Below are 15,477 nucleotides of genomic sequence, written 5' to 3' on the forward strand. Positions count from 1 at the left end.
GTTTCAGTGCCATTTTTTGTTCAGAAAGGACAGGGGTTCAGTAACTTACCCCGAGAAGGTATAGCCCTGGCCCAGTTCAAGAACTGAAGCAAGGCAGGCTCAGGGCTGCTGCTGCTGCCAGATTAACAGCTGCGTTACTAAACTAGCCTGGTACATTACAGGCCTGCTTTGTGCCACAGGGGCGATGGGGGACAGAGCCCCCCTCAGCTGAGGGGCAGCACAGGGCTGGAAACCTGGGTGAAGGCTGCAGCTCCAAGTTGTGTAGTTAGTTTGGAAACAGAGGTGAACTCCCCAGGATGCTGGAAACAAAGAAATTTTGTCATCACGTTCTGCTTTCAAGCCTGGCTTGCAGCATTAAGCAAGGTGTGAGAGCTGAGCTTTAGTCTTGCTTAGTATTTAAGACTGATTCAGCTTCCATAGCAGCAAGGATGTATTTTATAGCCTTTTTCACTTGTATTAAGAAAAAAAAAAAAAAAGGTTTTGTGTGAAGGGGAGCAGGTGGATGTAGACAGACCGTATTACCTGGTGTTGCTTGAAATCAGTTTGCATACACAGACCTGCGGGTCGCTTTAGAAACAGGCCCTACACGTGTCGGTGTTCCGGGCAGTCCCAGTGCACAGCAGAGTACGTAGGGTTAGGCACAGCCAGCTGCTCGCTTCTCTAGCCACAAGGGTTTTTCAAAAGTGCTCTGTACAAAAGTACATCTTAGGGAGGAAAAAAAAGGGAAAACCACTAGGAATAATGAAAAACCCCTCCTGAAAGGCTGTTACAGCTTTACTGCCAGAGCACATGCAGCCATTAAACTTGCCATCTAGGTGCTGCAGGCTTACGGTATGGTATTAAGCGTTAGATTTAAGACAAAGAACAAGATCGAACATCACTGAAGCATAAAACAAGAGCTTGTGCTGTGAGGAAGAGTCATCCTTTCAGCAAAAGTTCACAGAAAAACCACAAAGGATAGAAGCAACTTTAAAAATGGTATTTCACACTCTACAGACATTAATTCACAATTAGTTAAATACAAAGCTCTACTTGTGTATTTAACAAAAATACTTCAAAGTTGACATTTCATGTAACCGGAGTTAATACAGGCATGGACAAGCTAGGAGGGATCAAGGCAAGCAGCTGAAACACTGGTTTGTAGTTCAAGTGCCAGTGGCTACCGACACACAACCGCTGAGCATCCGCGCCTCACAGTCGGGCTCTCTCCCTCCCCACCTCCGAGCTCAGTGACCCTCGGTGTCTCCGCCTTTGCCCGCCCCAGCCAGCCTTGGCGACTGGAAGCCAGGTGGGTTGGTTTCTTCCCCCTGGGAGCGCTGGGCCGTGGGTCACAGGGGACAGGCGCAGGTGACAGCAGCGCTTTCACCCGGCCAGGAGCGATGCCAGCAGAGCTGGACAGAGCCCCAGACCCGACCCCGGCGAGGCAGACGGGCTGGATGCCCCGCAGCCCCTGGGGACAGGGAGACCCCAGCCGGCCGGGGACCACGGGCCGGTAACGCAGCTCTTGCCCAAGCTCGGATTTACCTGCAGCCACAGACTAAGGCTCTGCTCCGTCCTTTTGCAGATCTGGTTCAGAGGATGGTTTTTATTTGTTTAAGAATGTCTGTATCTTCCTTGTGCCTGGTATCCAGAACGCTCATTCAGAGGTATTTCCGTAACTCCTAGGGCTCTCTTTCCAGGGCTTGATATTCAATGTGTCAGATGTAATACTACTGGGGTATTGTAAAGACCCGTAAACAGGAAAATTCAATTGCACTTCCAGTAGTGGAATTTGAGGAAGTGTTGCTGACTTTTGTCATAACACCTAAATAATGTCATCCCCAGTTATACCAGAATAGAGGGAAGGCAAGAAGATTAGAACATTCAAAAATAGCTTTTTATCCTAATCAATACGGTAAAGCCAAAAGTGCTGAACACCTGCCTGTGGACAGACAAATATTGTGAGGAAAAGTAACATCCCTTCCATTAAAGCCTAACGTAACACCTTGGGGTTACATGACAGGAGAGGGGAACTGGTAATACATCTGCATCCGGACTGTTTAAAACAAACCTAATATTTGACTATTTTGGGAGCTGGGTCTTTCGTTAGCATAGCAGAGTATTTAGGCACTAGTTAGATACGCAAGAAGTATATCAAACCTTAAAGTACTGTATTAAATATCCACACAAATATATGAAAGATTTGACTGGGTTCTACTTCTGTCCCTTTATTAGGTCAAAAGGTGAATGCAGAGTGTGTCATAATAAGCCAATGTCCTGCAGCTTATTACACACCAAATCAAAAATATAGAAAATAAATGATAATCCTATCTACTTACATAAAAAGGTAATTTTTAGAGTAAGTTTCCAGACTTGTACAAAATATGCAGAAAACTGCACACAATTGGTTTCTGTAAGAACAGCAGTTTCTTGTTAAAGGGTGGGTCAACCTGCTAGCCGGATCTGCTTTACCAAAAGCTCTGGGAAATTGATGCTTGAACGCTGAGGGGCCTGTCCTGCTGCCACCGAAATGGTGAGACACCCACTGCCACGAGGGTGAAGCCCTGGAGAAAGCCTCTCTCCACCCCCACCCACCTTCACAAATCACTATGGCAACACACAGAAAAATTAGCTCTACTGGGGAGCAACAGTGAGTTAACGGATTGTAACACGTATCCGAAACTCAGAGTAGGAGTGGATCAGGCAAGGCTGTTACAAACCCTAGTTCCATGTTCTCATCTGCGGTTGTCCTCCTCCTGGCCCACCCAAAGCAGAGCAGCCGACGGAGGGGCTCTGCTGTGGCCACCCCGCCTCACCCACCATCCTCTGCTCTCTCACTAAATCACTTGCAGTACCCTGAGCTCCTTCCCACCCCACCTCATCCTTCTGCTGGTCTTCTGCCACCCAGCCCGCTACGGAGGACTCCACAATGCAGATGAGAGGAACTACAATAGCACAGCAGGTGTAAACAGTGAGTAGGCCTGCCCCGTCTTTATTGCTACAGGTTTGGCAGAGGGGCCGTCTCCATCCTTGGGTGGAGTTTGAGGCAAAAGGAGAGTAACGGTTAAGATACGTGATGAACAGCAAAATTAGGAAAAGCAGTCAACATATTTCAGGGCTCTCAGAAAAACCTGTATCTGGAAGGTACTGAAAAAATCTTGCACGTGAATGGTGGGCTTGCCCCTGACCCTGAAGCAGTGCCGTGCAGTGTGGGATGGTCCCGTCTGACCTACTGGCATCAATACAGTCGTTTTCCCGCCCCTCGAAGGCTAAGGCTACTACACACAGCTACCGTGACTCGTGGTTCAGTTCACAGAAGTCTCACAACTCGGGTCATTCCTTGTGCAATGTTTGATGGAGGTGAAGGTAAAGTGGTTTCTTGGTCAACAGTTGCAATTTCTTCCTTTTAAAGTCAGTGGGTTTTTTGTACCTGTAACCACAAGAGAGTAAGTTAACCCACGTGCTAATGGCTGTGTAGGAAGATGAAAATGTACTAGAAAGCTTGTCCTGTACAGGTCTTATTACCGTAATCTTTTAAATACATCTGACAAGACTTGCTGGAAGCAACAATAATGAGTAATTTACAGGAAGAAACTCAAACCAGTATTTTCTCTGGATTATTATTTTATCAAAACAAAGATTTCAATTTTTAAATGAACGTAAGGGTTTTTTAAGGAGAATTCCCAGCATAATACTGGGGGCTGCAGGAGATGCCGTACCAGTTACTCCGTACTTCAGAAGCACTCCAGCCAGCACAGACTAAGCACTCTTCTAGAGGTGCCCAGAATTGCAAGGTTCACCCTCTGCCTGAAAAACCCCTCAAAACCCTCACTCAGACGTTCAGCCACACAGCAAGGGTAGGGCGCTCATCATAACCACCACAGCATAACCGGCTCATCTATCTCTTTGTACACTTAGAGCAAGGAAAAACCACAACCACCCAACAATGCTTTGAAATTGCAAATTGGTATCCCATGACTCAAACTAGATTTCCTTCACAAAACTTCTGTACCAAGAGACTGTGCGAGTTGATTTTTTTTTTTTTTTAAATATAGCTGGATCTGTCACTCAAGCTAAGGTCAAAACTAAAATCTCCCATACAGGATTTGTTAACTGCATACAAAGTTTAGTTACAAACACCAGCACTTAATTCAGAAATAGTCTTGGTTTTGAGAAGGGTCTCTAGCAATCTTATTTGCCTGAAAGCATTTTATCTTCCCTTCTTTATTAAAACCAGACTATTCCTTATGGAAGTCGATCTAATGAGTCCAAGAAACCTTCCTTGATGCAACAAGCCACACACTGTAACTGAAGCCTAGTTCACTTCCTCTGTTATTGGCATCTGTAATGGCAAGTCACTTACAGTTCTATAACAATTGCCCCAGGTTTAATTTCATCCATCTCCATGAAAGCAAAGCACTTGGTGCTAGTAAACCTTTTCTTAGGCTTGTAGTGTTTGAATTCAAAGAAAATAGCTGCACCTAGAGTGAAAAATGGTTTAACAGAAAAGTTAGCAATATGGCCAATGGTTACCCGAAAACTTATCTGCCATTAAGATGCTCTACACACATCAGAGGGAATTATCTCCAACATTTCTGTTATTTACTCAAAAGCTACACCGTGTTCTAACAATGCTCACCACACTCACCAAAGCTTGTACTTTTCACTCCGACGCTCATACCCAGGTAACAGTTTGTCCAACGACAAGAAGGTGATAAAGCAGCTCAATACCTGTGTAGTAGAGCAGCTGCAGCATTTTTACCTCTCTGCATTCCTCCCGTGTCTCCAAGTCACCACAGCGACCAATTTGAAAGAGCCAGGAGGCAAAGGTCTATTTTCATCCCTGTCTGGATCTCGAGCCCTGCAGCAGCAGCTCGGGGGCAGCCTAGTGCCTACAGTCACACAGCTCCTGGGCCCTGCTTCAGGTCTGACACTACGTACCTTTTGTTAGTTTTTCAATGTGTTTCTGAATCTCGATGTCCACATTGAAATGGACATACGTGTCCTCCTTCCTCAAAGCCACAGGAGTATCTTGCACAGGAGTCAGATCTATCCCATTCAAATCTGCAGGAAAGAAACAGCATACGAATGGCAGAAGCTTCTCAGACTTTAAGAGATCTATGAATCACTCCTAATACTGCCACAAAAGGTTAATGCACACCTGGATTTTCCCCCTAAACTTAAAAAAGAAAAACAAAAAGAGGGGCAATCATGCCCCTCCACAGTCAGTGAATTTTCTTTTTGATTGCAACATGAAAGCAGGTAAAATTCTGACAATATTTAAAAATTGGAAAATCTGGAATTATCCCTCTTTTTATTTTGAAAAGCACATTTCCTTCTGCGATTCCATTCCCTCCACAAGCAGGACTCCAGCAGGGCTGAAGCTGAACCGGCAGAACAGGCTACACCCCAAGGGCTGCTCCCCACCAGGGTCTGCAGGGCACAGCTGGCAGGGCTTGTACAAGCTGTACGTGCCCTGCTTTGCTGCCTGCACTCAACGTCTGTTGCTCCCCTCGGTTCTTCCCCAGGCAGAGGCACGGTGGGGCCATGGGCTGGGCTGGGCTGCAGCTCTCTGCGCCGGCCGCTGGTTGCACTGCTCAGGCACAGCCACCGCAGATGATACTGTTTCTCACCACCCTCTGCTGTTTTCATAAGTACGTTTGTCCTTGTCCCCCTCTCGTCAGGGATCCCTTTCCCCCAGGTGGAGCAAAGTTGCCACCGACTGGCCCAGGTTACAAGGAGGGAGCATGTGCTTTGTGCCCGGGTACGAGCTGAGACCGGGGCCCTGGAGCACCACCGCGGCACTTCATCCAGGAGCGGGGCTGGGACCACCAATGTTGTGTCAGGCACAAACCTCTCTCTAAACCTGCAGAAGAGCAGCCTGGTATAGAACCAAGGAAAACAGCTACTAAGTGTTCCCAGACTCCTAATAGGGATGAAAAGGACTTCTCAGAGTTACTTTTCCTCACCAAAAATCGTGAGAAAAAGTACAAAAAGTCACATTAGCAGACTAGGTAACAGCCTGCCCACACACACACACTTTTTACTGTATTTTCTACATCATTATTTGGCAGCCACCATGTTTAGGAGCTTGCAAATAGGCTCCACATGTTAACAGATAGCCTTGTTGGGTAAGTAAGCCTAGCAATATACAGTCTCCCTGGGCTCCAGAAAGGAAATGAGAGCAAGTTCTGAAGGCAAGCAGTTTTAACAATACGTAATACGTTAAGACAGACAAACACTTCAGTAGCAAGGAACAAGGAATGTTTGCTTTACAAGTTCTGATAAGTTCCAGGATCCAATGTTAGAACCCCATTAGCGCTGGTATTTTCCTGTTGGCCAAGAGAAACTCAGCATGAAAGAATTACATTTGATTAAATTTAATCCACATCCATCCAGCTAGCCCCACCACTGAAGTCACCCATCCCTCAGCTTTCTGGCATCCTAGGGGCAAAGAAAGATCCACAACTGACTAGCGAAACGGAGCCCAAGGAATAGTTACACCATCTAAAAACAAGGCTGCAAACCTAAGGCAACACCATAAACAAAGAAATACCGCATGTTTCCAAGACTGAAAACAAAAAGAGGCAGTTGTGTTGGCTGGGGAAGGAAAGAGCCATGCTCCAGCTTCCACCCCAACCAGGTGAGCTCCTCAGAAGTCCAGAGAGAAGTGGAAGGTTTCACCGTTGGAAAAAGCCATCGCAGGAAGCGGGATTAGATAAAGCTCTCTATGTATTTTGGCAGGTGACACTTGAGAACATCACTGGGATTCAAGGGATGTTCAATGCAGCGACTCTTACTTCTGCCAAAGAACTTGTCCAGTGGAGGAAGCACCTGATCACACATCTAACAAGTACTTTACCTCTATGTTTGGTAGCCAATAGCACATCTAAAGAGGACACATACAAGGTTGCTATCACAACTAAAAATAACTACAGGCTGTTGGCTCAGCTACAAATTTTTATATGATAAACAAAAACCCCATATACCTCAAAAGATTGTAAAGATAAGCAGAAGTCAAGCCGGGCAGGTAAGGGTAAGCAATTCTGACTACAGGGGCTTCCCGCTAAGAAATGCAAACTGAGGAAGAAGCAGATGCTCCCACTAGAAAGAGTCTGAATACCAAAAATCTTAGACTCAAGCAAAAAACATCAACCATGTTGTCATCTGAGACAGTGAGAAATCCAAATGTTGCCCTTCCTGGACCGACAAGAGAGAGATTCTTCCAGATTAACAGAGGCTCTCAGAGGGGAAGGCTGCTAGCTCACCAGGCTTTGGCTGAAATATTTCACTGCCAAGGCTAAAACATTTTATATTTTATCTCACTTGCAAGCTTTGCTTCCCAGCTTCATACTCATTCCTCTAAACCTTAAGCCTTGGTAAGACAATCTCTGTTTTACTAAAAAAAAAAAAAAAAAAAATTAGTTTAATGACAGGGCAAGAGCAGGCTGTGGTTCACCACCTCCAGAAAGCCCAGAGACCAGTATGTGCTGGGGAGTACAAGCAGTCCAAACAGATCTGTACTTAAGTGTCAGCTGAAGAAGCTGGCATAGAGAAGTACAGCCTGCCAAGTCACTGACACTCAGCTCCCAGCAGGGGGAAGGCACCCCGGAGTGCACAGGTAAGTGTGCCTCCTGCAGTGATTCACCTCCCAGTACCTCTCAAATACAGAATTTTTCCACCCTTGATTAAAGCAGAAGCCTTAAGTCCACAACAGAAAATGCAAGTAGCAAGTATTTTTCCCAGCAGGTTGAAAAAAAAAAAAAAAAAAAAAAAAAAAAAAATCAATGGAGCTTTCAGAAAACACACTCTCCAAACTAGAAATGAGGAGCCAGGAACAGAAATCATTACCCTTTACACTGACTGTGATGTAAGGATCAATGCACTGCCCAGCATCTTTCAGACCAATTTTCTCTATGTTGATGGTGAGTAATGTCATCCCGGGTTCAGATGGCAATCTGGGTAATAAAGTACCTGGAAAGAGTAAAGCATATTATTAACTCTTTGTGTCATCTTACAGCAGAGGCCTTGCTTATCCCACCATCTCTCTTGGAAGATGCTGCTCTCTTCGGTGGGTTCAAAGCCCAAGGATTCATATCCCGATACTACACACCACTATGGGAAAGTCTTTGTGCACAGACACACAACATCATTTGACAGATTTCAAAACCCACACCAAAAAAACCTCAGGACTGCCTCAAATCAAATGATTTCATAAAAAACTAATGCCGTAACAACAGAGAGGAGCTTTGTTTAAAGTGTTCTTTCTTGCTGTCATGCAGAATAACTCACTCATGGAACTCACTTTATATCATATTTAAGGATTAAATTGGGAAGACTGGATTCAATCTGCAGTTGCAGGAAGTTCAGATACTTAATAATGAGTCCCACCCCATTGAACATGACTTGGCTTCATGTTGAACATTTAGACTGGGAGAATAAGGAGGAAAATGGCATTGTTGCAAATCCCACTGGACATAAGGGAACCAGAAGAGAGAGTCTTAATCATCCATGTTCTACTGGCTTCTATTTAAAGGGGGCGGGAAGTGTTTGCATCCCCCAAGTTCACTTCTGCCTTAAGGAAAGAGTTCCCAGCTCTGCATCAAAACTTCGTGGTCACTGTAAATGAATCCTCACAGTGCTGAGGAAGACAGTGCAGCTGGCAATAAATCCAAACTGTTCAAATTCACTAGAAGCTATGAGGTTCTGTCATCAACAATGCAGTAGGTCTCTTCGTGCTGATTTTAGCAATAACTGGCAGGCCTCAAGCCTCTCTCCAGCATTAGATGAATAAGCACCAAGACAGAAAATGTTTAGATTCATGAGCAAGTTTGATTTAAAGCTTTGGTTTTCTAATTTAAAAAAAAAAAAGTTAGCCCAAGGCTTGAGATATAAATAAAATAATAGTTTCCTTTGTCGAGTCCAATATGGGTTTTCCTTAATACTTTTTTTTCCCCTCTTGATCTGCTTGAGGATCTGGAGAACCAAGGATTATTTGTCCTGTTAAAGAGACTGGCTTTGCAAGAGGGGACCATGTATTCTGCTCTTAGAACTAAAGCCACAGCTTCAGTGAGATTTCATGAGCATTCCCACACCCAGTGATCTTTCAGGATCACCAGCAAGATTTAAATTCACATCTATGATGCAGTATGTTTCTGTGTTTGCTGTCTCGGAGGTCATGAGTCTGCTAGCAGCTAGGGTACCACATCTGCAGGCACTTTACAACATATCACGGCAGAATTCAACCCACCATTCTGAAGCAGTGGGGCAGGCTTCTGACTGTAGTACGAGAAATGTTAGAAAGCAAACGTATTAGAGAGCACTCATTTCTGCAAAGCAGCCTACACGCTCTAGTTACTCTTGCTGTCTCTCTTGAACAAATGTTCAACGACAGAGTTCTTATTTCAATCTAAATGACAGCAGAAGCAAGCCCATCTTCTCTTTGGCATAAAACTTTGCTCTGCCACTTTTCAGCCACCTCCCAAATCAGCATGCCTGCCAAGAGCAACTGTAATCTTCGCTTTTCCTATCAATCGCTCAAAGGCACTAAGTGATGGGATACTTAACAGAAAAAACACCTGAAAGATGTGTCAGACTGGCATTTATTCTAAATTAGTGGCTTCAGAAAAATTATTCTGTTCTTGAAAAATGCTTTCCAGAACGTGGTGAAATAGGAGAGTTGCAATGAACAGAAAAGTCAGGCTCACTTCCAGCAGGTAAGAGAACAGTAGGACAGACGGTCTCCAAGGAACACCGTTTCCTTTCTGCCTCAGCTGGAGGGACAGCCAAGCCAGCAGTGGGGTGAAGCAGCTGACTGTAACCTGTCTCATGTGAGCCACAGCCACCCAAGTAGGCCTTTCGCAGAAGCCTCTGTAGTCATTTGACACAGGAGCCATTAGCTGACAGTAACCTCTTTATGGGAGGGCTTCTTTGCTAGGGCTGGGCATCGCACTGCCAGTCTGCCACCATGGCTGAGGCCCATTGGCCTTCAGCAGGCTCACACTGAGGCCTTTCATGAGAAAACTGCCAGCCGTTTTGGACACAACCACAGGGCGTCATTGCCAGAGGGGGAAGGGAGCATCTGCAAATGAAGTAAGTGTCCTCCTCCAAGCACACGATACACAAAGGTGAGCCAACCCAACAGCTCGCTGCCACCAAGACACAGGCGTTCAGTCTCTCCGTTCCCAAACCCCGATTCAGAGAAAGGGGAAAAACTGATCAGTCTCCTGCTGGGTTCACAAATGGAAATGGTTCATAGAAGAATCCATTGCCAGCACAGCACTGGAATAAAGAAGTAAACCAGGAGAAAGGCAGGAAACCTTTGCCGTTAGAGGCAGCAAGCCATTGGCCAGTTCAGCTCCATACAGCACAGAAGTTCAACTACATAAGTACTGTAGTGTGTAAGATTTCCCATAAAATGTGTATTCCACTAACGAAAATCTAGCTACCCCTACCTTTGGCTACACTGCAAGTCAGAGTGTTCTTATTAGCACAGTAGGACTTCTAGATATCTATGTATAAGGTGCTTCACCAAACATGACCTTCCCTTTTTATGGTACTGAAGGCAAATGAAGATCAACACATAGATGCCATGATTGCTACCAAAGATAGTATTCTGAGGGCTGAAACTAAGAGCTGAATGCAGAACACCACAGCTACATGAATATGTCCAAAGAAATAACTGTATATACTAAAAGGGTATCATACCTTCATTGGCTCCTGGGTTAGATGAATGGTGCAATGTGATAACGATGAAGCCATGCATGTAGAAGACAAGACCATGATTAGTTAGACAATACAGTTATGCACTACGGATTAAGGTATATAGAAGCAAAGAGTGCAACACAGTTCTATCAATCCAATATGGAAAGTCCACTTTACTTGTCAGGCTCACCCCAGAAGGCTGCAAATTGCTTTTGTTTCAGCCTCATCACCCAGAGAAGGCAACAGACCAACCTTCAATCAGGTAAGAAACACCACACTAATTTACATTCAGTGAGGAAACAAGATCTGTGTTCAAGCAGTACAAAACCGCCTTAGGGGTTTAGATTGTAGCAATGGGCAAGTTTATCTTGATGCAAAAAGATATCAGAAAATTCAGATATACAGTTTATTAAGTTGATGACAACGTAAAATATCAGTAAGTTCAGGAGTTGCTCACCTCCTCTTAAAAGCATGGTTTTACTGAGGAATAATTCTATAAGAAAATATATGCCCCAAACTTCTCCTTTTCCAGTTTGCCTACCCTACTTCTTTGAAAATTATTTAACTGTAAACTCAATCTGTCCATCATCATCTTAGATTGCTTTCTCAAGCACACCCACAGCTTCTATGTCCACGTTATGCATACAGCTCTAATGGGTTGCACAGAGGTAACTGTGGGCACTGTGCTAATTGTCACAGCCCCAGGGATTCACCACCACACCAAGAGCTACTCAAGGTCTCTCTGCTGTACTTTGGACAGACAGAATACATCTTCACAAATGGATTTATCATGGTGAATAACAAGTGTCAAGATAGCAAATGCAGCAATAAAATATCACAATATATTATAGCCTATTTGTGAGCTTAGCACAAAAAAACCCTGTAGACTGTGCCTATCTTCATCAGTATAGCCTGCAGGGATCAGATTCAGTAGCATGCATTGGCTCAAATCTAAGGACAGAGACATATTTTCTCCAGGCATAAGTAATGCAACACCCCAGCTCTTTCGACCATAATTCCACTACTACTTTCCCTTCCTGAAACAGGAAGTTTGCCAGCCTGCTCTGAAATGAGAAACTTATTTCTTCTGCAAAGAAACTACACCAGGAACTAAAAGAACCTCAGGTGGAACATCCTACTCCTTTACCTGGCAAATGGTCAAAAGCTGAAGTTACAGGAAGACCTCCTCTAGAATCTGCAGGTATATCCAGTTCTACAAGTGCTTTCACACGGACAAGGGCTTAAGCTGTCAAAACCAAAGCTGCCCCCTCTTTATCCACTCGGAGCTTGGCTTTAGTCGAAGCCACTGTCTCACCAGATGATGCAACACAAAAATAACCAGCAACAACTTACCGTATCTCTAGCAGGATGTGATGCTCCTTGCAGGAGAAACATTGCCACAATTTACATTTGAATGTGTTTGAAACACTTCACAAAGTATAGTTAAGAAAGCGCATGGAATAAAAATACTGAGTTTGAACAAGGAATAAAGGCTAATTATAGGCAGATGGTACCACCCTCACATGTTATACATACAATTATTATGCAACAAGATACTCTTTGCTGAGGAAAAAAAAAATCCACTGGCCACCTTTGTGGTTCTCCAACACAGCATTAGCATTTACATTAGCCTGTTGCTCCTCACCCAAACTTTTCAAACCACAGGTGGAGAAAGGGGCTTCTCAGAGACAGAACTTAGACATGCTAAGTAGGCTGGCATGGCAAGGCTTGTGCCCCTACCTGGAACTCTAGCAGGAAAAGAGTCTGGAGACCCTGCTCCAGCACCTCCTTCCTCATCATCCTCCTCAAACTCCAAGTGTTCCTCTTCTCCAGGCGCCAAAATCTTCCTGTAAAACATGAGAAAGTAGAATGAGACCAAAGATCATTCAGCACCTGGCTTTCAACTCACAAGTCAGCATCTGAGTATAGAGCAGAGGCAACATGCTTTCACGTCATTTCATACTTCTTATTAACTATCACTTGCACCTATAGAGGCCGACAGACATTGCAAGAGCTCAGCCCAATAGAAAGCACAGTCTAAAAATGAGAGACAACACGGCAATTTCAGAGAGATGAAGGGATGTACCAAGGCTCGATTTTACCAAAAGTATGGGCTTGATTTTTAGTGATACCTAGACAAACAGAATTCAAAAGTTCTTTTATTAACCAGTTTACCCAAAGCAGTACAGCAAGTAGGTGGGTATAGAAATTCTAGTGTTTCAGATGTGCACCAGGTCCCAGGCTACGCTCCCTTTCAGGTACGCATCTGTACATGAAGTGACCCAGTTCTCTCTTACCTGAGTGGGACAGGCTGAACATCGAAGGGGAACTCCTTATTGTAAGTGAGGATATTCTTTAAGACTGCAGAGAAGGGGAAAAAAAAAAAAATAATCCATATCCATAAACAAACACTAATTCTACTGCTTTGCACAGCCATATCCATTCTCATAGCATCTTCACACACACATAAATAATATTTTAAAAATAATCAGACCATACAAAAAACCCACCACCCTTCCCTTGTATTTTAAACACCAGTGCCATCCTGATCAGAGCTATATCACTGTAACGCTCAGGCAGGCTAACCACAACTCCAGTACATGATCATCACCACCACAGGGAAGATCAACCAGGCAATAGCCAAAAGCATCATGAGAAAAAACTACAGGCCCAGGGTACATACCTAGGGGTACTGGTAGCAATCTTTGGTGGTTATTGAAAGGAGGGTGGTGCTGTTACTGGCATCAGCTCCAGGTTGAAGTCTCCAAAACTGACACACTTAAGCACACATGTAGGCTGCACATTCAGCCAGCCACCTTGGGAATCCAGGCATGCTGGTAACATAGTTTAGTTGAGATTTCCTACTTCATGCATGTGTTTTGGTGGTTTTGGCTTGGGGTTTTTGGTTGGTTTTTTTTTGTTTGGTTGTTTGTTTTGGTGGCAGTGGTGGCCTTTTTGTTTGTTCTTTTTTTTTTTTTCCTGCCCTCAGATGTCTGGACAGACAGGCAAAATTCAGAAAATACAGTGCAACATCTGAGCATCAAGCCACAGAAACACCAACCATACTCTCCAGCATTCAGTGGAGAATGGCTTTGCCATTTGTATTGGAAATTTACTGAAGTTTTAGCAATCACAACTTTAGCTGTTATTTCCAAAAGCATTCATGAGTAAAAGCAAAACTTCCAGAAGCATGTGAAAGAAATAAGCATTTCATGATGGCTAAGGAGCCTAAAAATTTACAAGAGAACGCCTGCAGGGACAGGCTCTCTCCTACCAGACAAGGAGTATCCCAGACTAGGTAGGGAGAGAGGAGGCAGTAAAATTGAGTCCTCTCACTGAGTCTCACTTTGCAATAAGCCCTCTCAGAGCACGGGAAATCACCCCGTAGGACTGCTGAACGGTAACAAAACCATTTTAAAACAATGTTAAGATTACACAACTACCCAGAGATACTTAAACACCAGTTATGCTTCAGGAACCAATGCCAGACCCCTCTGCCTCTGCACGCTACAACTCAGCCAGCATAGGAGAGCTTCCCTGTATGCCTGCGTATTCACATCACGTGGCGTGGGCTCCATCAATAACTTACCAGACACCATCTGAACGCTACAGTGAATAAAGAATCTCCAAGGGAAACTATAAAGAACTATAAAGTCTTTCCAGTCTTTGCTCACACTGATTTTTTTTTTTTCCTGATTTCTGTATCACCATCCAAGAGATCAGGTACTGCCTGGTACCAGCTGGACACGATACAGAAATACATCGAAAGCTTTAAGTTGCCTTCAGTCAGAGATGTGAGAGACAAAACTGATGCTAAGTCTCTCTTTCTCCCAAGACTTCTGCTGAGAGAACAGTAACTCTGATCTCAATATGGTAGCAAAGAATCACAGTCACTCCCCAACATAAAAGCAGCTGATTAATAGCATTCATCTTCCAGTGCAGTTGAAGTTCAGGAAAAGAAGGGGATTTTTGTCACACTCAGAATTTCCCAGCAGTTGGAAAGCTACATCATACCAGAGACAAAGTGAAACTTCCCCAGGCAGAAAAATCTCAGTAAATCGTATCTTTTACAGATCACAGGCACGTTATACAGAAGCAATAGAAGTTACAGTAGTTCTCCTCCCATCTTCCAAATGCTGGCAAGCACTAGATTCCTCTCTCTTCCCAGTAACCAGTTTCTTTCACTATATGAATGAACATCTCCCGAAAAAAAAAACTTTTTAGTAATAATACATTTCAGTCATCACTAGAGGGCAGAAAATACTCCACTGATAAGGTTACATGAAAGAGGCAGTTTTACAGCCCTAAAAATCTTGATGCTGCCTGGAGGCAGAGCTGAGCATACACCCTCCTGCCACAGAGCCGCAGCCACGCACAGGGGCGCTGGTACCAGACCTGCCCACAGCAGTACGCTGCTTTCAGACATCCTGGCCGGCGCTGGTAACAAAGGTGATGCTGAATGTTTAGCTCAGAAACACTTCTGGAAACACCATCTAGAATCTCTTGCCTTTTGCCAAGGAAAGCTGTGGATCAAGTTTTTAAAAGGCCTTCAACTCTGTCTCATCGCCAACAGCAAATAATTTTGCAAAGTGGTGATAGGGCAATTTAATAAAGTGTTCCTTTAAACATCATCAGGATAAGGAGTGGATCTACAGCACTCAGCCTGGTAAAATACTTATTCACAGTCAATAAGAAAAGGCAAAGCAATAAAACAGCAATGCAACAATCATCCTTTGAGGAAAAGGAAAATCCTCTTTACATCTATCACAAGTGCAAGTTTCAGCTGATTTAAAT

General features: G+C 44.2%; 1 protein-coding gene across 2 annotated transcripts in view; it reads right to left on the minus strand.

The window, feature by feature from the left end:
- Positions 1-2,146: 2,146 nt before the first annotated feature.
- Positions 2,147-15,477, minus strand: part of AIDA (axin interactor, dorsalization associated) — a 29,252-nt gene continuing 15,921 nt past the window's right edge. Inside the window, exons 5-11 of one of the 2 annotated variants that reach the window (XM_086460638.1) lie at positions 12,981-13,044; positions 12,424-12,530; positions 10,687-10,698; positions 7,831-7,953; positions 4,921-5,043; positions 4,343-4,460; positions 2,147-3,409 (exon numbers count right to left, since the gene is read on the minus strand). In XM_086460638.1, coding sequence (XP_086316764.1) covers positions 3,313-3,409; positions 4,343-4,460; positions 4,921-5,043; positions 7,831-7,953; positions 10,687-10,698; positions 12,424-12,530; positions 12,981-13,044 — 644 coding nt within the window. In that variant the 3' untranslated portion in view covers positions 2,147-3,312. The remainder of the gene's footprint in view (positions 3,410-4,342; positions 4,461-4,920; positions 5,044-7,830; positions 7,954-10,686; positions 10,699-12,423; positions 12,531-12,980; positions 13,045-15,477) is intronic. The other variant, XM_086460639.1, reaches the window with a different exon arrangement.

The sequence above is a fragment of the Leptosomus discolor genome, chromosome 2 (genome assembly GCF_034619465.1).
Source record: "Leptosomus discolor isolate bLepDis1 chromosome 2, bLepDis1.hap2, whole genome shotgun sequence".
Classification (NCBI taxonomy): Eukaryota; Metazoa; Chordata; class Aves; order Leptosomiformes; family Leptosomidae; genus Leptosomus; species Leptosomus discolor.